The sequence below is a fragment of the Antennarius striatus genome, chromosome 14, assembly GCF_040054535.1.
Source record: "Antennarius striatus isolate MH-2024 chromosome 14, ASM4005453v1, whole genome shotgun sequence".
Lineage (NCBI taxonomy): Eukaryota > Metazoa > Chordata > Actinopteri > Lophiiformes > Antennariidae > Antennarius > Antennarius striatus.
The window spans coordinates 10,170,094-10,193,611 of NC_090789.1; the positions used below are offsets into that span (position 1 = coordinate 10,170,094).

Consider the following 23,518-nt stretch of genomic DNA (forward strand, 5'->3'; position numbering starts at 1 on the left):
AAATATGGCCAAATGAGAATAGAAAAAGTTAGATTCCTTGGAATCTGTGCTGCTGACATTACAAAAACTTGTATTTTACATATGAGCAAATAATCAGATTTAGATCACTATACGTACAGTTGTCTGCAACGGGAACATGCAGTATTTCATCATAGGTACCTCAATTTTATGCTTGTACAGACACATGCATTTTATTTTGAAACTCAATCCCGGAAGTTAGATCTATTTTTCTGTGTTCCTGCTAGCTTGTTGCGAGGTGACACCCACTTCCACACCCATCATGACGCTCCCTCAGTTAAATGAGAGTGGACTGAGAACAGAAGAAGGTATCGAGAGCCACGCCATTAAACCTCATTAACAGGAGATTCTGAACACCGTTTCTTTTTTATCTTTCTTCTTTTGTGTGGAGTGTCTGTCAGGTTTTTAACAATGAAGTCATCAAACAGTCGTCCCTCTAGACTGGGTAGAAATCCTTTCGTCCACGAGCTGAAACTCACCATGTGTGAAATGTTAGCGGTAAGACATTTTAATTAACTAATGGTGAATTGACTTCTGTTTAACTTTAGACATTCTTCATCTTAGCTACGTCCAATTTATCGCCGTGTGGTGAATTCATGAACGACATCTGAACTTCAAGCACCTTGTCAGTGTTGACACATTATTATTTATTTATAAGGCACTTTGGTGGCATAAGTACACTTTATTTTTACAAAAACCGGGATATGAGCATGAATAAATGTCTTTTTTTCCCCCTCCGTTTGAATCTCCGCGCTTCAACCTGTACTTTATACCATTAACAGGAATAAGTGAACGTCACGTGACGTTTACTTAAATGAGTGTGAAACAAAAATCATTATTTTGTATTCTGGATTAATTAATCAGCAAGAATGAGGAAATGTCATTGTAATGAAGTTCATTATATATTACCTAGACATATCTAATAGACATGAATGACTTGAAATTCAGGAGAAGTGACTCCATCTAGTTATTTTTGTTTCTTTTCTGTCTGAGCCAATGACAAAAGAGAACATAGAGAACGAGAGTCATCTGAAGATGTCTCCTAAACTCCTGGGGGAAAATGTACCACAGATACATCAGCATGTGACACATCATCCACTCCTTTTTTGAAAGAAGTTTAGTGTAAATTGTTCTGAATGCATGGATTCACCTAAGGCCTTTCTTTTTTTTTTTGTGGAAAAATAAGATTTTCTAAGAAATAGAAGCCAAGTATGGGAAAAGGATTAAAATTTGTGTTAAATTTGTGAGAGGTGCAACAGAAAAATGACTCCCCTTCAAAGTAATCTAACAGAACATGATAAAGTTTGTATAAAATTAGATTAGATGACTGCCCTTCAGACACACTTTAAAAATTGTTTCTGCATGGAAACAGAAAAAAACATGAAAGAGTACAAGTACATCGATATTATGTACAGAGTTTGATGATTCACAAGTGTCACATAGATCCCCGCAAAAAGTTGTCCCCATTCAGATATCAGAACTCTAGATGGGTCTGTTGTATCTGAGGAAACAAGAGCCCCACTTTACAGTCTCAAATTAAGCCCAGATTGAAGAGAAATAAAGCGTGCATCGCTTAATTTTACTTTTCATCAATTGTTTTGACATCAGTGACATGTAACTGCCATGCTTCACCATACACTCCATTCTGAGTGTTGTCTGATGCTTGTGGGTTTGATATCAGCCACTGCCTGACATTTTCCTGGATGGATTCAATGCATGACAGTCAAATCTTGTTTAATGAGATTTGCATGTCAGATATTTGCATTTTATTTGACCTGTGGACTTGCAAACAGTGGGGTGCACTCTGAGAATCAGAGAAGTGGAAGCCACGTACTTTATACACCTATGATTTCTAGATGTACGCTAAAATGCATCAAAAGCATGTAGGGTCCAAATTCTGGAAGCTAACCAACAGCCAGAGATCTTTCTCTTTAGGTCTAAACTAGGTATAAAGGCTGAGCTGCATGATGACACTCACAAACAATGATAATCTAATTGCAGAGATTGGAGTGTTGGTTAAAGATGTGTTTCTCGTCCTGAATTAGAAGTGATAAAGGAGCTATGCTGCTACAACTGTGCCAATGTTTGAAGTCAAGACTTGTCACTGCTGGTGGTTTGCAGCATGGCTGGAATACTTCCTCATCAATCAATCAATGGATCAATAGCTTGTCAAGCTTAGGCGTTGGTGTGGTCTGCTGACAGAATGACTGGAGACAAATTGAAAAACTGATGGAACAAATCTACTAAATGGGTTGTGGTTTTAATTAATATAATTTTCCTTTTTTTTTGAGTGTTCGGATTAAGGGTGAATATCCACTGACATGGCTAAAATTCATGGTCATATATGAGGAGTTTGTGTACTTCCTATGCTGTACCACATCAGGTTTTTCTGTTTCTCTAGCTCCAGGGCCCAGATGTGCTTTCTTCAGTCAAAACAAAACATGCGAGGAAACGGTTGGCAGTGTTGGGTCCCAGCAGTGACACAAGTGGTAAATCCTGCCATTTTGGTTTTGCATGCTTGTTGCATTAAAACATGCTTTCCAGGTTTCCTTTTGGGCCAACCTTGAACGTTTTCAGACTAGCTTGGCTCTCAGAATGCTGGCATTACATTTTCCCCCAGCGGCTTCCTTTGTGGAAGAAGCTCATTATTAGTAACACGTTTGAGTTTGCTGCAGATTGTTGCTTTGTCAGAGTCAGCAGCACTTCATGTAAAACAAACCACGTGCTTTTCTGTGTCAGGTTCACACCTCCCATTGCTTGCTTGTAATTTAACAGCAATGTGTGCTATGTCACCTATCAAACACAGTGGTTGTGTACTTTTTTTCAATTTCAAAATCATGATAAAAGTTTTTTCGTAGGTCTATGTGACTGCAACGTGTGTTTATACCAGATTAATTGTGTGCTAATAAATCAGAGGGGCTGTCTGGCTCGATGCATAAATACAAAGACTCCCGTGGTTGTCTGGGATACGTTGTTCTTACTTCTAACAGACATGATCAGTCATCACAAAAATAGACAGACTGTAACACGCCTTCAAGCTGAGTCACATATTGCTGATTATCATCCAATACATAGATGACTGCCAACTCACCAGACTGAACTATTGGACATAGTATTAGACACAAACTGTCATGTCTTGGGGATTTTTTTGTTTAAATTTAGCTCTAGAGAAGTTGTTGATAAAATAATAGCTTTTATTTCAGTATTTAAACCAGATAGGAGTGTCAATACAATAGCTTTACATTATTTTCCTAAGAATGTAAAGCTATTGTGAATTTCACCAGGACACATTTTTCTTGGTAGTAAAAACAAATATTTAACAGCAGATCTAACTTTGAATATATGTTTGTGTAACAGGTTTGATTGTGTTTGTCTTGAGCTCGGTGGGCTGCTTGGTCTAACTCCTTCAAGCTGAAACAAAACACAACAAACCAGAGCGACAGGTACAGTCCAGGGCTCCCATGTGGAGCGAATTCCCCTCGGCTCATAGAATGAACGCATAGCAATTAGCTCCCACCTCACTACGCAGTGCAATGATATATACTTGAATGGTCCAAAACTGGGAAATTCACACGTTAGCAGCATTCAGACATACAAACAGGATGAAAAGAGGGATTAGACAATGAGGGAGAATACACATTGAAGAAAATTTAGACATGAGAGTAAAGGTTGATATGAAATAGAAAATTAAGAAAAATACTTTTAGTCTAAACATTACAAATATACAAGCAGTATGTACAGTGAGATGTGAAGATAGAAGATATTAGTAAATGTGGAACAAGATATTAATAAATGTGGAACGTGGAATACACAGGATTTTGTATCTAAGTTAATCTAAACGTCAGACTGTGGTGGGACTCTGGTACGTTAGAGCTGTTGTACAGCGCGATGACTTGGGGAAGGAATGACTTCCTGTATCTAATGAGCAGTCAGCTGTGGGCTAGGCTACGTAACATAGAGGAGCTGGATGCATTAAACAATATTGTGCTCACGTGGTTTCTTTGTATTTCAACCAGGCAGCATTTGTTACTTTCAAAAGAAAACACTGAAAATAATTCAGTTGGGTATTTATAATGTGCTCATACAAAAAAAAAGTCACTCCCTGCGGTGAATCTCTGCATTCGTGACCCATGACTGCCTTACTATTACTGTTTGTACTTACAGATGGTGTTTTGCGTTTGTGTGTTTGTGAACTACAGACCTTTAGAGCCACCAGATGAGTACAGAATGGCCAGAAAAGTCACAAAAGTGACATTTATTCTCAGGTTTGAAGACATTTGCTGCTGTATTTAACTTATGACTGTAAGCAAAATATTCTCATAAATTATTACCTTCAATATCAAATGGAAGCAATCCTCAAAATCATAGTCATAATATTAAATGAATAAACAATCATCATACAAAGAAATCATCTCTAAAACTGATGATATAATAAATGGATTCATGGATTTGACTTTGTTTGACTTTTGGTTGCCATGCCTAGGATGAGTGATTTAAAAATAGTACAGTATTATGAAGTAAAGTCAGATTTGAAAATAGTGAAGTAAAATAAAAAAACCCCCCACTTTAAATAACTTACATAAAATAAACTAATGTACTCATTTAATGTGAAAATAGATGAGATGATGTAACAGTTGGTAATCTAGAGCTGTGTCCTAAAAATGTATTTTCCTTCTGAATGCTTGCCTCCTCTGTAATGACCTACTTTTGTTCTTTGCCTCTGCAGAGAAATTTTATATGTTTGGTATTCTCATAAATAAACACATCAGGGGGAACGCCATGAATTTTACAAGTCAAAACGTGTTTGCAGTTCTTGCTATGGTAAATTTGGGAAAAAGTAAGCACGTAGAAGAAGAATGAAAGAAGGAATAAAAAAATTCAAAATGCAACTTTGACCATTACAATGATTTAGAGGATTAATGTTCATATTTTCAGAAATTATAATTAATTTATCATATTTTACAAGCATCATAATTATTTTATTGCACTAAAAAATGTCACTGGGGTTAGGGTTAGGGTTAGTGGGGAGGTTTGGTACTAACAATCCCAGCACTGCAACAGAACGGGTTATTATTGGTTAATGTTGGCTCATCAATGGTTGCTGGGGCAATCCCCCAATAAAATTGTAGAATTTACTCCACTTTACCCCACCTGATGATTGTCATGCCTCCTCCTGAGTAAATGTCAGCGGTTCCTGCCTAATGGATTTGTTAAGCTTTGACGATGAGTTCACTGCACAGCAGCCAAGGGGGTGGTGAGGCCAACAGAGGTGTTAGAGCGTCATAAATCACTCGCATTGCTGTTTATTTATTAATGCAGGCCTGCAGAGTGCACCTGAGCTCCTCCGCAGAGACAAACACATAGGAAAGACAAGCCAGGAAGGGAGGGGTTTAATATGACTCCCCAGAGAAGTCACAAAAAGCATGTCAATGCAAAGTAGGATGAAAACGGTTGAAAGCGGTGCATTGTGAAAGATGGAGGTGCAGCTGAGCAAATAGACATGTGGAGGGAGAAATTGATGATAGGATATCTGGTGGAGAGGAATTCCTCAGGGTTTAGAGATTACTGTAAGGTAGGCCGGGAGGATGATGAGGAACCCTGATGAAAGTAGGGGATGAAGAGATTGACCCAAGGTTCAACAAGAGCAGGCGGAGACTTAAAATGTCACACAGTCTGAATTTACACTGGAGGCTGTGACCTTCTGACATTGTTAGTGCACACGCATGCGCGCACACGCACACACCAGCTCTTTCATTATACAGTAAAAGAAAAGACATAAGGTTGTCAGCTGACGTGTCGTCTCCACTGTGGTACTCAGGCTTTATTGCTTTTTATTTGAGTATTGAGGCTTAAAGGCAGCTGCATAACCTGAGGCTGATTTGACTTTTATACAGTCATATTCCTCCCGTACTTGTATATCATAAAACCTGTGCGGTTATGGACAAATAAATCTCCAATTCTGAGAGTCACTGTCAGAAAAAGATGCATTATTCTCATTCTCAAGATCCAGACAGGTGTTGTATTTTCCACAACGCTGGAAAACAAAACATGACAGATAGTAAACATTTAATGCAAGATTTTAAATAAGCCAGATAAAATAAATCAAGAAACACGGCAAAATGTATAATAAAACAAATAACCTTGTATATGTCACAATTTAATTACTCTTTAAACACATACAAAATGTAAATTTGTCAAATTATTCACATGCTTTGAGACTGGAGATTAAACATTAAACACAAATAAGATTAAACATCAAACTGTTCTTTCTTGTCATGTGGGGGAGAGGGGGAGAGCGAGGCCAGTCTGACCAGTGGAGCTGCTCCTCAATCACTCTATACTTTTAATAATTACAGGATTGACTGTCCCCTTTAACAATTGCAGACTGACCATTCATGTCTTCATCATGACAGAAAGAATTATGTACTTTTCATCATAAGAACGTCCTTTTTCAATGTTTTTTGAAAGAAGTTTAATCAGATGCGGATGGATCTTGGAGAATTTTTTAAAAAAAATTCACTTTCAATTAAAACATTTGTTCAGATTTTTAGATTCAAAACCAGCTAATGTATGTCTCATATCACTTCTCCATCAGCAGTGGATGGCTAGTATTATTCAATAGATATTTGTGTCATTTGTATACTTGAGGCTTAGGTGTGATCGCAGCATGGTTTGTGAGTGATGGCCGTTCCTCCCTGGAGGCTCAGATGGTATATGCTCCTCCTTATTGACATTGTAGGTCAGGCTGACATATTTTTCTGTATGGAAACTAACAATGCGTTCTAGACAATAATGTGTTCTGTTTGACAGGTTTCTGATAGAGAAATGACTGTTTGTATAAGAGCAGTTGGTGTCAGTATGGAGGAATGGCAGCTATGTGAATGATTATATCTCTGTTCTCTGTCCCTTCAGATTGGATTGATGTCTGTCACCGTGTTTCCTGTGCGACTGTTGCTGGTGTCCTTCCTCATGCTGCTGGCGTGGCCTTTTGCCTTTGCCGCCTCCCTGGGACGTTCAGAGTTTGATATTGAACCACAGTCATGGTGGAGGAGGTGTGTGTGATTCATGTATGTACAAGAGGGAAAAGCATCTTTGTGAGCAGCTAATGTGATAAAGAGCTAGACAACAACACTTACATCTGTTGATCAGAATGAAAATCGGAAAAAAAGACTTTATCCCCAAGGGGTAATTAGGAGGATGCTGCGCATGAAAAGAGCAGAAGAAGAAAATATTGTACATGAAGATGGATGGGCAGAAGCAGGAGATTGTGCGCCATAGCCACCCTGCTGCCAGAAGGAATAGTAGCAGTAGCAGTGTCCATGTAAGTGTCGAGATGAATAGATACAGTATATGATTTATGTAAAAAGTAAAATAACAGATGATGTACAGCATTAAATAATATGAAGCATAGATCCATCCAATTTCTTCCAATTTATCTGCCACAGCTCCCCGTGAAGCATAGATAAAAATTTAAAATAAAATAAGCAATTTAAAATTAAAAATTAGTAGATCTGTGGAAATTGTGTTATTCCGTGAGACAGTATTGTGCAAAATTTCAATATTAAAAAGTTGTTGTGAACCCTTGGTGTTCAGGAGGAGAATAGCATTGGGAACAAAGAGAGCTCTCCTTCTCTGGGTCTAACAGGCCGGACAGCAGAGCCTGCAACCAGATGGCAGCAATTCAACAGCTGCAAACAGAGTGTTGAGACACTGCGAATTCGACGAGCCAGGCTGCTTGCCTGCTGCCTGTCCACAGCAGCTCAGGTGGTGAGCAGGAAGTCCAGTAATCAGAACGCACCTTCACGATGTTGTACAGGCAGTTCCTGTCCTGTAGGGTGATGGATCGGTACCAGCAGCATAAGGAGAAAGCCAGGATACTTGATGAATGTGTAATAGAATATCAGCAACATATTCTTGCTGATGGACAAGAACTTCAGGTTCTTCAGTTGGTACGTCCTCTAGTGGTGCCTCCTCAGGATCTCTTCAGTGTTGGAGGTGAACCTCAGTTTGTTGTTAAGGATGGGATCCAGATATTTCTATTCCTCTCCTTGCTTTTGCTGGCATGCAGCTCCAGGCAGGAAGGGACACAACCACTCGACAAACAGCCGCAGAGCAGGTCTGTGTGTCAGGGAGGGGCCAGACAGGAGGAAGAACCGGGTCATGAGCAAACGACTGGGTGGCAGGTGGGTTGTGTGGTGTACTTTGTGAAGAACAGAAACCACGCAATCTTTGCGGCACCCTGTGGAGGTGGTACTAATCCGGATCTGCTGGTTTCTGCTGATGAGAAGTTTTGTGGTTCAGAGTATGAGCTGAATGCTCATATTAAAGTTCTGGTGGAGTCTCTGCAATGATATGGGGTAAAACATGTTAAAGGCAGCAGTGTTTGTCAATAGTGTTGATGATGAAGGCTTTAACATCATCGATGCCGTTGAACATTGATATGCAACCTGGAGGGCGTCGACTCGTGAACGATGGGAATTGATATGTATGCGTTGGTGTCATCTGCGTATGAATTTTGCCTGTTAGTGCCCATATCAGCCACGCAAACCTACTCCAAGTGACAAATCTCGTGTATAAAATGAATGAATATGGACTGTCTGGGTTTGTCCTCAAACAGATTGATCGACATTTGCCTACGAGGGATCATGCGAGCCATGTGGTTTTGTGGAGGTTTCCACTGGATTAAAGTGAAAGGGGAGCGGGCGCCGCCCTCTGAGGTTCCCATTCTTACCGTTGCTCCACACTCTGCCTACTTCGATGCCATCCCAGTCACCATGACCATGTGCTCCATAGTCACTAAACTGGAGAGCATGAGAGTTCCTGTCTGGGGGAGTGAGTAGTAACATTTCCATCTTTTTGCTAAGAGTTTACAAAAATAACTCAAAACAGATTTCAAATTCACGCCGCTTGTACACAATATAAAATTTCAGCTAGTGATATTAAGTCTTCTTTACTTATGAAATATGGTTAATAAATACATTAATGTAAGGGATTTCCTGGATCAGAAATTAAAAGGGGTGCTTATTACGTGATTGACTTTGAATAAAATACTGAAAATCAGTTCTTTTACTTTTGATTTGGAAGACAGACAATTCTGCAAGGCTTTTGGTGGAACATTGCCTACCTGTCACAAAAGATCTTCCTTAATATTTTGTTCTTCATTGAAGCTTTGCTGTATCTGTGTTCCTTAACGATGCAGACAGTAAACAGGTTGTTGCTGCAGCTGGAAACAACTTTTGGGAACTTGGAGAAATTTGTGTAAACTGTTCTGATATTTAAAAGGAATCAGTAGACACATCCTTTTTAATTAGGCTCTGAGAAATAACACTTATATCTGATGAACATTCAAATGTAATGAAATCAGGGAAAGATCAGCATTTTTTTTTTCTTTCATCGTTTCATGCTTCCAAAACCTGGCATCTCTTCACCATCATTCCCAAAGCACTGATCAGCTACATCAGGCCAGTGTTGGTGTTTCGGTCAGATCAGGACTCCAGAAAAAAAACAGTGGAGGAGATCAAGCGGAGAGCCCAGTCTGGAGGGGAGTGGCCTCAGGTAACTTTCACATACACACACACACCTTACTGTGCGTACTCACAAGAAAACAGTCATGTAACTTGCAACCTGTGGGGACTGAAAGGGGAAGGGGATCACTGCCAGTTTGAAACAGTGAGTATTAGCCATGTGCATCTGTTTATGATGCGTAATGTATGCTTATTTTTTCCAGATCATGATCTTCCCAGAGGGGACGTGCACCAACAGGTCGGGTCTCATCTTATTCAAGGCTGGTACGTGTTCAGTCCCTATCCTGCTTCAGGCATCACATTACTGGGGGAAAGTACTGGAAACCTTTCTCTAGATGTTCTACATGCAAATATTGTGGCCATGTAGGCCTTCTGTTTGGTTTTACATAAACCTCCAAAAACACAGCCTGTTTTGTATCCAGTCACTTAAGTTTTGTCTGTATTAAAACTACCTGGTGAGATTCAGTGTTCTCCACAGCGATTTATAAACATCTGAAAACATTAGTTAAACGTGTCTTTTCATAATTTCCATTGTGGAGATACATTAACAGAAGCTGCTTGTGATAACTTCTAGTGTTCATTTCATTCACTGTCCCTGGATGTGTGAATATTTCTATCATTTACATTACATTTACTCCAACGCACAGCTGCAGGTGTGGGTGTCTTTGCAAGTTAATTCCATAACTGGGGGTTATGAACGGCTTGGGTTCAGTGTCTTACTTACCCAGTCCTTCTTGTTTTCTACTCTCATCGTGTGTGTGTGTGTGTGTGTGTGTGTGTGTGTGTGTGTGTGTGTGTGTGTGTGTGTGTGTGTGTGTGTGTGTGTGTGTGTGTTGTCAGCTATTGTTCCCTGCCTATTCTGTCTGATCCTCTTTCTTCCAGTCTGTAATTCTTTCGTTCCTAGTAAGCCCCGTTAGTCACACTCTGTCCTGCTGTGTGTGTGTGAGAAAGAGTGTCTGTTTTTTTCACCCATCCTCTGGCTGTGTCTCCTCTAGTTTATATCTCTTGAATGGTTCCCAGCAGAACAGAGCAACAAAGTTGTTGTGTGCCCGTCTGTGTGTTTTTAATGTGTGTTGTGCCACCTGTGCACCACGTGCTCTGTAATTACGTCCTGTTAATAGAGCCGTCACTTCCTGGTTTATCCTCCCCTCAGTCGGAACTCATAACTCTTTTACCCCTCACGTCAAGTGGAAGTGTTTTAGGAATGGAGTCTCTGTGTTTGTCGTTTTGAGTCAGGTGGTTTTGTTGTTTTTTCCATGGTTACTGTTTAGACTCATTCTTGCGATTGCTTCCTTTTTTTGGTGCAGTTCCTGAAATACTATATAAAGTTTTCCTACATAAGTTTTTGGTAACATATGATAAAGAGGGGCAATTTGATATTTTTAGATTTTTGTAAGTGTTTTATTTTGAAAATGCTACTTTTTCTCTGTTATGTAATTCCCAACAATTTTATTGAATAGTGACAATTTGTTTCTACCTAACCAAGTCAAGACACCAAATTTAAATGTCTTTTCTACAACAAAAAAACCATATCATGCATTCTCAATGTTCACTAATGACAGAGCAGTGTTTTTTAGTAGTAGTTTTAATTATGCTTCTATGTGTTTTTTCATCATCCTAGGTTTGTCAACATGTAGACCCAGTTTTGTTCTGTGATGTCAGGAAACAATCATTTCCTATTAACATATATGACACCTAAAACCTTTTTTTTTAATCCATGTATTTATTTCTGGCAGCAGCTATTCTGACTGATCTTTCAGTCTAGGAAGCATTGAACAGATTATTTCTTCAATAACAATGTCGCTGGCAGAAAAATCACTTATTTAAATAATTTCACTAAATTAATGAGGTAAACAGGAAATATATAGTCTTTCTTCCGTTTCTGATTGAATATATGTCAAAAAATTGTAGATGTATGTACAAAATGTAATAACTTTCAGTTTCCACCCCCTCCTCTGTGTTTCTCAGGTGCTTTCATACCAGGGCTCCCAGTACAGCCAGTGGTCCTGCGCTACCCAAACAAACTGGTAAACTCCCTCTGTTTTAACTCATTCTTATCCCAACAACATAAGAGTTTCAATGTAGCATGATGTCATCCATTAATTCACATTGAGCACACATGGACATTCACTAACACACACCTGTGATGTCATGGTTCCTTCACGTTACTGTGTGCTCCTCCTGTGCTGAATGACTTCATGTTCGAACCGAGTGATATTTCATCCCTCTCTTTCTCTCACACACACAGGTATCATGTCTCTCTCAGCACCTTTCCTCACTCTCATGAATTATTTACGTCATGTTAGATAGTTTTTATCCTCTGCTTCCCTAGAAAGCTTTTGTCACTTTTTGGCTTTGGCCTCAGTTTAGTCACTATTCTGACTCTAGTGACAATATGGCAGTGCAAAGGAACCCTGTAAGGAACAGTCTACACCCAACCATGAACGCGACGCAAACAAAATGGAATGCGAGTTGGCGAGTCAAATCACTCCAGTGTTCACCTGAGTCGTTTGGCTTGCTTATTCCAGAAAAGAACAGAAAGTAGACTGTTGTATTTAAGTGTCAGGCAGTTTAGATTTGGTGGTGTTTCATTTGCAGACCTTTTTTGAGGAAAATGAAAAGAAGTAAATCATGCTTCCCTCAAGTAATCATGGCTCATTTTTAAATTAAAAATTATTAATGTTTCCTATTGACTGTTTTTCTAAAACAACTGTACTTTCATGGACTATTTTTTTTATACCATACACTCATCTCCACGAACTTTACCCCCCGATTAAAGGAAGTTGGCACCCTCAAGCAAAACTGAGGCGTGTATAAAACACCAGACCACACTTTCTGCAATAACTGCACTTCACTGATATTTTTAAACATTTCACAATCATTGCATTCTACAACTTGCACCACTCTTGTAGTTATACTTTGATTGCAAATCTTGTTAGTTCCCTTTTTAAGAGAAGGTTACATTATCATGTCACAGAAACAGATGTTGACTAATATCAGGTACTCATCAATGTGAAAAAAAAAGTCTAGGCCTGTGTGGTTAACCAGAAATGTATGGCATCTGCCAATTACTACCTTTCACTGACTTAATTCTGCTCATGATGGCTAGTTTAATACTTCCCCCAGTGTGTATACTCATGAACTGTCCTTCAAAGTCTCCTTCAATGGCATGAGTCAGTCACATGGTTCTGCCCTGGTCAGCTAACGTCAGTTCATGTTCAGTCAAAACAAAGGTGAATGCAAAGCAGCGTGGATGACATATCTCACATCTAAAGAGAACTCTATGGCCGACGTTTTGGCTTGGTGAAAAATGCCTCCAAAGAAAAAGAAAAAACATTGCAGCTTTAATGGTTCAGTACGGTCTTCCTTCTTTTCCTCAGGATACAGTTACATGGACGTGGCAAGGCCCTGGAGCGTGAGTCGACCTCACACGCACACACACAAAACCTCACATGCACAACTGTTACTGCCCTCCACTAAGTATACAGTGAAAACACTACTGACCTCTTTGCCACTTGAACATGATATGGTGCTGTAGGGAACCTTTCATTATCTCCATTGCTTCCTGCTCACTCAGGGACTTGTTATGTATAGACAAAGCAATTCTTTTGTCTTTCAGGTTCAAGATCCTTTGGCTCACACTGTGCCAACCTCATAATCCCATGGAAATAGAGGTGAGTGTATTTTAATTTTTTATATATTAGAGGTTGCATACCTTATTTTCTATCAAATTTTCTGAAAGCTCTACACAATATCATGGCTGGCCAGCAAGATCATGTTGATTTTCTCTGTCTCCTGTTAGTATTTGCCAGTTTACACTCCATCAAATGAGGAAAAAGAAAACCCTTCCCTGTTTGCTAATAATGTCAGAAGGCTCATGGCTAAGTAAGTTTGTCTTGGCCTGTTTGCGAAAGTCTTTTATTTGTGCTGGATTGCTGCACAAGCTTCATTCAGATGCAGGTGAAGGTTTCTCATAAATCTATCCCTCCGTCCTGATAGGGCACTGCAGGTTCCTCTCACAGACCTTTCCTTTGAAGACCGGGAGATCAGCCTATCACGGGGCCCCCTGCATATATATAACTACAGCAGTCTACTCGAGTTCAACCTTCTGGTTTGTCGCCTGAGGTGAGACGAATGAGACTCGATTGACTGGTTGGACTGGTGGTCATTGAGTCAGATCTAAGACTTACACTGAGGGTGAACAAACACTGACACCTGCTTGACTCAGGTTAGAAATGCACATGGAAATATATGTCCAGTCATAAAATAAATGTTTGTTTATGTAGTACAAATAAGAAAAAATAAATATTTTTTACAACTAGTCACCATAATGCAGACAGGTTTAACATCTAGGCCATAAACTGAAAGAAGATAGTACTTGGATTCCTGTAAAAAGTGTGGGACTTGTGGTTGATTAGACAAGATATCCTCTCCAAAGTTCAAGAGGTTCTTCCTCGCTACATACCCAGCTCTTTTCACAAAGTTCATCAAAGACCCTCAAATAGTTAATAAGTAATAAGTGGAAATAATAAAAGAAGATAAATAATTCCATATGCTGTCAGTGTTTCAGATGTGTCAAGATTGAATGTGATCAGTGATCTCGAGAATGAAATGCACATAATACTGTATATAAATTATGAACACCCCATTCCCAATAAATCCACTAAGTTATGATTAAATTTGTGCAACGACGGTCAAATGGAAAAGCAAACAGAACTGGTCAGTTAATCCTTTTGTATGCAGCAATAATCTGTTAGTGCTAGGTAGTGAGCTGTGTTCAAGTGATAGAGGAATCTGTAAAGAAAGTCATGAGACTCTTTACAAATGACTCATCATGTTTATGAAATCAAACAAGAGACTTGTCTTTTGTTAAAATTTCTATATGATTTGTTGATGTTCATACTACGTGCAGGGGGGTGGAGTTTTAGTTTGGCCTGTTCCTAAAAATAATTTATCAGAGCAGTCACAACTGTTTTTATAGTTTAGTTTGTTATAGCCCAAAAACTTATAATGTAATAATGTCTACTCCAGACTTGACAACTTTTTTTTGTTTGTTTACTGTTCAAAATCATTAGTCTTTATAGTTTGTGTTATTAATAGGTGTAGTTGGCCGTTAGATAATTTTAGCCAATCAAATTATCAATTGAGTTCACGTCTCACACGTTTTCTTGTTGGCATTTCTGCTGAACTTTTGAAGTTGTTGGTAGTTGGGGTAGTTAGTTTCACGTATGGGACTAACTAATGCAGTATTGTATGATATGATCTCTGTTCCCCCTCTTGTGCTCTATGCTTTAACAGGTTGAGAGCACAGACTACAGAGAAGGATCTAGAGGAGCAAGCCAGGAGAGCCAGGAAGTTGCAGGGAAACAAGCTGAGTTTGGAAGACTTTGCTCAGTTCATCAATCTCCCAGTTACAGATACCCTCACACAAGTTCACAGCTTCTTTGACCAGGTGAATATAGGCAGATTTCATGTGCAATAATCTATTTTTCTTACCTTAAAATGGTTAATATAATAGTTAAAATTGATGCTGACGAGGCTGAAGAGATCTGAGACTGTCATGGTGACATTTTTTCAAAGTGAAAACAGATATTTTACATTCATTTAAACTTTACAGTCACCGGTACAGATCCTAATTTTAAGATTTGCAGCAATCTGAAGTTTGAAAGCAAAATACGATTTAAAAATAAAAAAAAAACACTTGAGCAAATTACATGGAAAACTGTATTAAAATCTTTAATTTGAATATGTATATGTTAACTACAATGTGTTAACATTCATATCTCAAGGCTATCAATATCTCATGACACGAATATCAAACAATTAGAGCATAGGATTGAAAAATGTTCGAAGCAACACATATCTGAACTGGTCTCTCAATAACAACAGCAGAAGTCACACTGATTTGCAGGTAGGTCAAATTCATGTGAGTTCATGCACTGTGTTGGTCTTGTTCTTTGAAAAAGGTGACATTAATGCACAATTTATTAAATACACCAGTAAAACATATACTTATGTCTTAAATTTTTAAAAAAAAATTTTACTAAAGAAGGGTTCAGTGAGTGAGCATACGAAACCGGCAGGGTTCAATACTTCCAACAAGGTTAAGAACCACAGCTTTAAACTATTATTCTCAGAGTCAAAAGATGAGGAGGTGAACCAAAATGATCGATCAGAACTATGGCAGTAAATGACTGTATTTAATCAGAAACAGCTCATCTGTTGACGAAAGCATGATTCCACTGGTAAAGAATGTGCACCTCCCCCCACCCCCAGTCCACCCCCCTGCCCTCAGTGTTAAATGTTGGTATGTGTTAAACAGTTGGCAAATTATGCAGTGTTCCATAAAGTCTGCGAAGCAGCAAAATCCTGTTTGTTTGACAGTCACCTGATTAAAATTTTCCAAGTGTTTATTCATCACTGTTCATTTTTGCCCCACAGCTCTTATCTAAAATGCGCCACCCATAAAGTGTTAAGTAATTAGAGCTCCAATGTCAAACTGTACTACGTATTTAATTTAAAATAGTTTAGTATAAAAAATGTAGGTTAAACTGTTTATCCTTTCAGCTGTTAATCTTTATTTTCTGTTTTTTTTTTGTCTTTATTCTAACTACACACCCCAAATTACAACATACAATACAATATGTGGCTCCGCGGCACACTGGTGTCGTGCCCAGTGTCCCCCGCCTCATGCCCTATGCCAGCTGGGATAGGCTCCAGCTCCCCGTGACCCGCTGTGGCGGACAAAGCGGTAGAAAATGAATGAATGAATGAATACAATATGTTTTTAATCAGTTGCTTAAGGAAATCTACCAATTCCTGGTTCAGGCTGCTGCAGATGGATCTGAGCTTCGCTGAACTTCAATTAAATGGGTTAAAAGATCTTCCTGCAGCAATAGTTTAGCTTCAGGGCTCTGCAGAATCCAGCGTATCCTCAGTTACATCTGCATCCAAGCTTTACTCAATACAGGCTCTTTAACTTCAGGTCAGTTTTGCTGCTGCAGGCTGGAAATAATTTTACTTACATTAAAACTGGAAAGTTGAATCCAGCAATACCACGGGCCACTAAGGTCTCGTTCCAAACAGACATGCCTAGAACAGGCAGTGACTGTGTTTGTTGGAATTCCAGTAAAAACGGAGAAATTTGCTGCTATTACATCCTCACCAAGCCTCTCCTTCCTTAAGGTCAAAGTTGTAATTCAGAGTTTCTGTACTTGCATTTTATCTTTAGCTTTAGTTTTTCATCTGACACACTTGTGTAACTGCTGACAACATCTGTTCTGCTCCCCCTTGTGGGGAATTAGAATCAGTACAATTTTTGGAAGCGATCAACTGCATGAAAGACCTTTTTCTTTCTTGTTTTGTTTCTATCAAACAAATTGGAGCTAAAACTAGTAAAGAAAATTAAACTTTTGGAAGTAGATTTCACAGTAAGTCTTAGTGATTTGACCAAAATCTCATATCTTGCCCAAATCACATACTCTTAATTATTGAAATAAATGAAAATTCACCCAGATTTCGGCAAATTTAACAAATGTAAAGTGATCACATAGGAGGACCTTTTTGAGGAAAGATATCTTGAGTTCTATTCGTCAATCTTAAATGACCCTCTTTGGGAAGTTACAATGTTGTGATCACAACAATTCCAATCCCTAAGCATTCTGTAAGACCCTGCAGTGTTGTCCACGTCACTGCAACTTAGCTAAAAATTTAAGTCATAATAGCTTCCCTGAATTTTCAACATAAATAGCTGTTCTCTAAGTCAAGCTTCCTGGAGGGACTAAACTTATTAGTATTTTCTTCTTTCTGTGAAGAACTTTTGTTTACATGTATTAAATATTGTATGAATTATGTAAAGGTTTGCAGTGTTTGCTGCTTTATCTGCGGTACACACACTTTATAGTCCCTCCTCACCAATTCCTGTTTTTTTCTACTCCTTCTGCTCTGACTTTCTCTTTCTGATGGATATTTCTTGAATACTGAAAAACACACAGCTTCTCTTTTGTTCACCAGGGACTCCATTTTCAAAACTGCAGATGATCTAGTTGTGGTGGAGGTTTTTTTTTTTTTTTTTCTTAAAGAAAGTAGTTATACAGAAACATAACAACATATAGAAAGAGTTGAAACCAACTATGGAATCATAGAAACTTATCACAATGAGCACTTTTGTCTTGGATTATCTTGGATGATATTGAATTGTTGACTTTGTTAAGATTTTCCTCCTGTGTCTCATTCCACTTTCTTTGCCAAAAAGTTACTGTAAAAAGTAGTGCGTGGCACCAAAATTAACTTGAAGTTATGGATGCTTTTCTGATTTGCATATCACACTTCACAGTTTACCAGCAGTAACAAACCAGAATATTTCCTTGAGCAACATAAATTAAATGATGTTGAGGTAGAGTTGTGTTTTGTTGTAGCTGTTCTCACTGAGGTGATTATGTTCACAGGATGGAGAAGGACAGATAGACGTCAGACATTATGTCATTGCTCTGTCAACTGTTCATCGACCATCAGAGTCAATGAGGACCCTCAAGCTGGCCTTCAAGGTGAGCACATTTACCAATGTCTGGTGTATTGTAGGAATTCTGTCAATGCTTTAAGAAGATATATTTGTGGGCAGATGTACGTGGGCGAGGAAAGCAATGCAGTCCAAGAAGACGATCTTGCTGTCATCTTGGAAATAATGTTGGGAGTGAAAGATGTGGAGCTATCAGCTCTGTTTTTATCGCTTGACAGACCTGACACTGAAAAGATCACATATGGTAAGAGCTGCGGTTTGGTTGTACTTCTGAGATCATGTTAGAGATCCTTGTGTTCCTTCTTCTTCTGCATAATCACCTTCTATTCTATACTTATCGTTTACCACGGCATAAGCATTTGCAAGTCTTACATGGGTCCACCATGTGAATAGCCTGTTTCTTGTACACACTATGGACCTATAAATGCAACACTCGCAACAACTCATCTCACAGAATTAAGAATAAAGTCAACAGCTACATAATGTGATTTAAAATATTGCAATTCCTCAAGAATTCATTCTAAACTTGACTTTTCTTTCCCACAATTGATTTCTTATCTGCCTGACCTAAGTAAATTCTATACTTACTCATCCATTTTGTTTTGATTTCCAACAAAAACAAAATGTTTGTCTACCGAGACAGTTTTTTTACTTCACACTTGTCTGCTTTTATTTCTAAGAAATGTTTTCTGCTGTTCTCACACAATTCAATTATGGCTCCATTTAAAAACAAAACAGTTTTAACCACATTTTAAAGCTATTGATTCATTGTAAAGTACCGTATGTTGTTGGTTTCCCTGGTCCTTTACATCCACCATCTGCCTTTACTAGAGATTGTCAAAGCTTTTCCATCCCCTCTTTCTCTCTATTGACTGAACAGCTACTCCTTTTAACATATACGACTCCAGCAGATTTCCCATCTGTACACAAAGTGATATGTTTATTCCCTCTGTAATGGTCGTAAGTAGATTCCACAAATGGAGACATGAATAACATATGGTTCATTAATCACAGTTTAAAAGGAAGTTCAGTTTAAAATGGAAGCTTTAATCTACAATGATCTGTGCCAAGATACAAGAAAATACATGGGACATATTTATTTAACAAATTGAATTGATAACATTTAACTAAGTGTTCTATGTTTTTTTTTTCTTTACAGATGAGCTTTCTCATTTTATAGAGCAGCACCCATACTTTATTCAGGATTACCTGGATTTTAAAGACCATCCACGAAGGTTCTGTTTTGGCCGACCTCTGAGCTGCAACATCCAGAACAACAAAGAGGACTAAAGAATGGTCTTTAACCCAACAAAAGGATTTACCTCTAGCAATGGCATCTCCACTGTGATGCAACTTGCTCACCACCTCTGTGCCTTCAAGTGCCTGTAGAGAGAGGAAAACGAGTTGTAAGAGCAGATGGATCAGTGTGGCATCTCAGTTCTCCTCTGAGCTTTTTGTTTTGGCCTGAAACGTGTTTCTCTGCTCTGCAAATGTATTTATTTAATTTTTCTTATGTTTGAAGTAATTGCTACTATTTAAGAAATTAGTTAATTAATTGAGGGGTGTTTTTAACTTTTTTTTTTCTTGACTTTGATTTGAAGGATAGTGAAATGATTTAAATGTCTACACTGCTGAAATGGTATCGAACCAAACTGTAAAAAAAAATATCGACTTGACGCAAACAAAAATAGTTATTCACTTCTTAAAGTTGATGTTATGCTAAATATTTACCAACCTGTCACTGTTAGACAAATAACTGGTGGTTGCAGATACATGTGTGCATGGATCCCGGACGAGGTAGCCCCTGCTCCCCTTACTATTAAAGCAAAGACATTCTTAAACTACCTCTCTGTTATTGCTGGATTGTTTTATTTTTCACTGTTGTGCATTAGCTAGTTCAAATGGAGTCTGCTGCTGTGCAGGAGGTCTTACTCATTCTTCAGAGGTATAATGCAGCAAAGTTTAAGAAAACATTGCCAAAGAAATTCCCTGGACTCAGTTGTCAGTATATATTAGCCTAATCGCCCAACCCAAAGTTGAAGGACCTGTGTCGCTGCCATGATGTACAAACCATCAACATTTAGTAACTTTCTGGATCCGTCATCCACGTGTGCTATGATGGTACATTTTAATCATTACACAGTCATCACAGTTTTTTTTCTGTAACGTCAGGGAGAATTGATTTAAATCTGTTTTGTTTTTTTAAGAAAAACTTTAAAAGGAGATGTACTAAGCTTTTGTGTTTTTTACTGTTTTCTTGAATGCATCTTATAAAATTCCAAACAGATTTAATTACTGGGTCTGAACACACTGCCTGTCTGTACATTTCTTTGCTAGTTTAGCAGCTGATCTCGGATGGTTTATACTCTACTGACTTATTTTGTACCATTATACTTGGATGTTCCTGTAGTGTTTCTTTTCTCCATTAAATACAAGAACCATCCAGTTTCTTTGTGTTTTTGTTGTCATGTTTATCCACTAGGTGGAGCTGTGCATTCACCCTCGCCTCAAGGTGTTTGAGCTTTTTGACTTTGTCTAAAATAAAACAAGTGGATTAAGTCCCATGAACCCTTCAGCGTATGAACATAATTTACAGCTTTATTTACTCAGCTGTAGACCCTGCTCACATTATTTGTGTGACACCCCTTGTGTTTCTTTTTTATCACTTGGTAATCATAGATTAAACCTCTTCAAGCTTTGCTTCCTCACTGTTGTCATAGTGGTTTATCTTTCCACATGGTGGCGCTAGCTCCCTAAACTATACACCCCAGAGATCCTATGCACCACTGCCCACCTGATGGACAGGAAAAGCATTACCTCATCTCTTCCGTTCATTCCTTCCGGTAAAAATAGAGAGATTAAGCCTGTGCTTTGATGAGAGAAACCTACTGAGGAGGTGTAGACGCAGGGAAAGGGAGGGAGATGGAGGAGAGAGACTAAATGGATCGTTCTGCTCCAAATCCAATTCCTAATAGCTGGAGGGTGGTTGGGTTGGAGGGGAGGAGGGAGGAAAAAAAACAGTCAAAGAGGAGAGGGAGAGTCGAGATATCACGTCTAACAATTAAGACCTGCCTTCGGGCTCTAAAGAAGAAGCTTTGTTGAGAACATATAAATTGCTCATTGAGCAGCGCCTCTGCAGTCTCTCAGATACTCCTGCCTCAAAGGGATATGCCATGAAGACAGCAGCCTCTGCCCACAACCCACCACAGACGAGGACTGGAATTTGTTCATAGTGCTTTACTCTAGCCATCACTGCCAAAGTAATCCCCACTTCTACAGTAAACACAAATCTGAACCTCATCCCAGGGACTGGTTGAAGAAAACATCACAATACACCTGTGGTTACTCTGCTTCTTAGGGTCAGAGGTCCAACAGGGCTATTTTTTGTTGTTCAGGCCAAATGAGTGTATCCATTGATACTGAATGCCTAGAAATTAGCATGTTTGGTTTAACTCTGAGCCAGGTTCTAGACGTCTGTACTAACAGTTACAGTACTGTGATGATCCAGAATAATTTGATAAAAGTTTTTTAATCAAATAGGACCTGCAGTTTGAAGCACTTGCAGAAAAAGTGCTTGTACTCCAGGGATAGACTTTGAAACACCTATATTGAGTTTACGGGCTATAATTAAAAAAACAAACAAACAGTGAACACGATTAGATTTACAATTAGCATGGAACTATAGATAAAGTAATGGATAAATTGTTATATACAAGAAACAATAAGTATGGATAAATTATTCAAATAGTTCACAAAAATGAATTGGTTTACAAAAGAAGGATCTGGGGGAGGTTTGCACGTTTGCGGGCCCGCCTCAGTGGTCGGTGTGGGTCATTTCCATCCAAAACCACTTAGAACCTGATCCAGAGCCCAATTTGGTGCCTGAGCCACACCACATCTATCTCTCCCACTCTCTCTTCTGCATTTCCTGTTCCCTCCTCTGTCGAATGAAGGCAAAAAAAGAAAGCATGAAGAGTGCTTTAGCTTACATTTCTTTATTTAGAGATCTGCTGTCGACTCTTCTTTAACCAACAGCATTAAACTTCATTTCAACTGTATTTACCACCTGATTCTGTTTCTGTAGTCATTGCTAGTGTGAAATGTATTTTAGGACTTGAGTGTGATTGATGACACATTGATGAGCAAACATGTCTGCTGCCACTCAGCATCAAGTCCTGTTTCATCATGCTCATCAGAACATGGAGTTTATTGAAAGACCATACAAAATAATCTCCACAGAAATTCTTTCTTTATTTGTTTACAACCTAGTCCTCTCTGTCGTGGAAACAAGTCAGCCTCTGGACATAGCTCACAAAGTATTGCACAACTGATTTACATAAAAGAAGATTTATTCCTTTATTTCCTATCATGTACAAGGACACAGGGGCGACTCACCACCTCTACTCTGAATGACTTGTCGTTTCTCTGACAGGCAATGTCTGCTTTTGAGAAAAAAGTCCTGTTCTGATGTTATTAAAGCAGAGGTCAATACTGTGTGTGCCAATGGACAGTGAGGCTGCTGCGCAGCTGGAAAGTTGTTTTGTGCTAAATGCAAATGTCAGTCTTTAGTACAACTACTGCCACCTTCACCAACTTCTTAACCTAACATTTAATTATTTAAAACTGAAACAAAATTGATTAACAATGCTTACCATGTATTGAACAAAATAAGATACTTTTTTGAAAAAAAAAATAAATCTGACCCTAACTGACTCAAGGGCAGGGGTGACCACATTTGGTATTGAACAGGTTAACAATAAATTCATCTGAGCCACCCTGCGTGTTTTCAGAATCTAACCTGCTTGCTTTCTAACATTCTCCTGCATGTCAGAGGATAACCAAAATAAAGTTAAAAAGGCAAGACATTCCAAAAATAATTAGTCAGACAAAAAAATGAAAAGGCACTGTTTGAGAAACAGTGATTTCATTATATCCAAATAACACCATGCGGCAGGAATCACTGATGAAGATGCTTTTAGAGAATTTAATATTTCTTTACCCCCATTTACATTATGAAATCACTTTGATTTGGAGCACACTAAGCTGGCAGAATTGACATGCTCAATGAGTGGCTTGGGGATTTTATAATGGCCCTTTCAACTCAAAGCCATTTGAAAAGGTATCCAAGTATAAAATAGATATGTGCATGCGCTTGTTCTCTGATTGCTGCATACTGATGGTCGATGGGATGAACCCATTGAATACTGCCACACAAGTATAATTCATCCTTTATGTTTTTTCGTCTATGTAGCATATATGCGGCAGTGAAACATGCACTTGATCAAGAAGGTTTCACAATAAAAGACACAGTGCGCTGTATAGAGTCCATTAGGCGTTGAGACAAACAGGGACGTAACACTTGTTTCCAGAGATGGAGAGATGTAAGGAGGACGAGTTTGTGGCTGAAAGGTTCAAGGCGAGTACCAAGAAAATAAATCAGAACTTGGCTGATGCGATT

General features: G+C 38.7%; 1 protein-coding gene across 3 annotated transcripts; it reads left to right on the plus strand.

Annotated features, from left to right (window-relative positions):
- The first annotated feature begins 317 nt into the window (after window positions 1–317).
- LOC137607264 (lysophosphatidylcholine acyltransferase 1-like) lies at window positions 318–20,519 on the plus strand. Of its 3 annotated transcripts, none has more exons than XM_068332906.1 (14): window positions 318–516; window positions 6,931–7,070; window positions 8,636–8,850; window positions 9,461–9,573; window positions 9,746–9,806; window positions 11,511–11,569; window positions 12,923–12,957; window positions 13,162–13,216; window positions 13,345–13,427; window positions 13,542–13,667; window positions 14,841–14,994; window positions 17,990–18,088; window positions 18,163–18,304; window positions 19,220–20,519. In XM_068332906.1, the coding sequence occupies exons 1-14, from the start codon at window positions 430–432 to the stop codon at window positions 19,348–19,350; spliced, it is 1,500 nt and encodes a 499-aa protein (XP_068189007.1). In that variant the 5' UTR covers window positions 318–429; the 3' UTR covers window positions 19,351–20,519. The 3 variants fall into 3 exon arrangements, with proteins under 3 accessions (XP_068189007.1, XP_068189008.1, XP_068189006.1); XM_068332905.1 differs by lacking the exon at window positions 318–516 and adding an exon at window positions 2,382–2,507; XM_068332907.1 differs by lacking the exon at window positions 6,931–7,070 and having other exon boundaries at window positions 456–516.
- The last annotated feature ends 2,999 nt before the right edge of the window (window positions 20,520–23,518 follow it).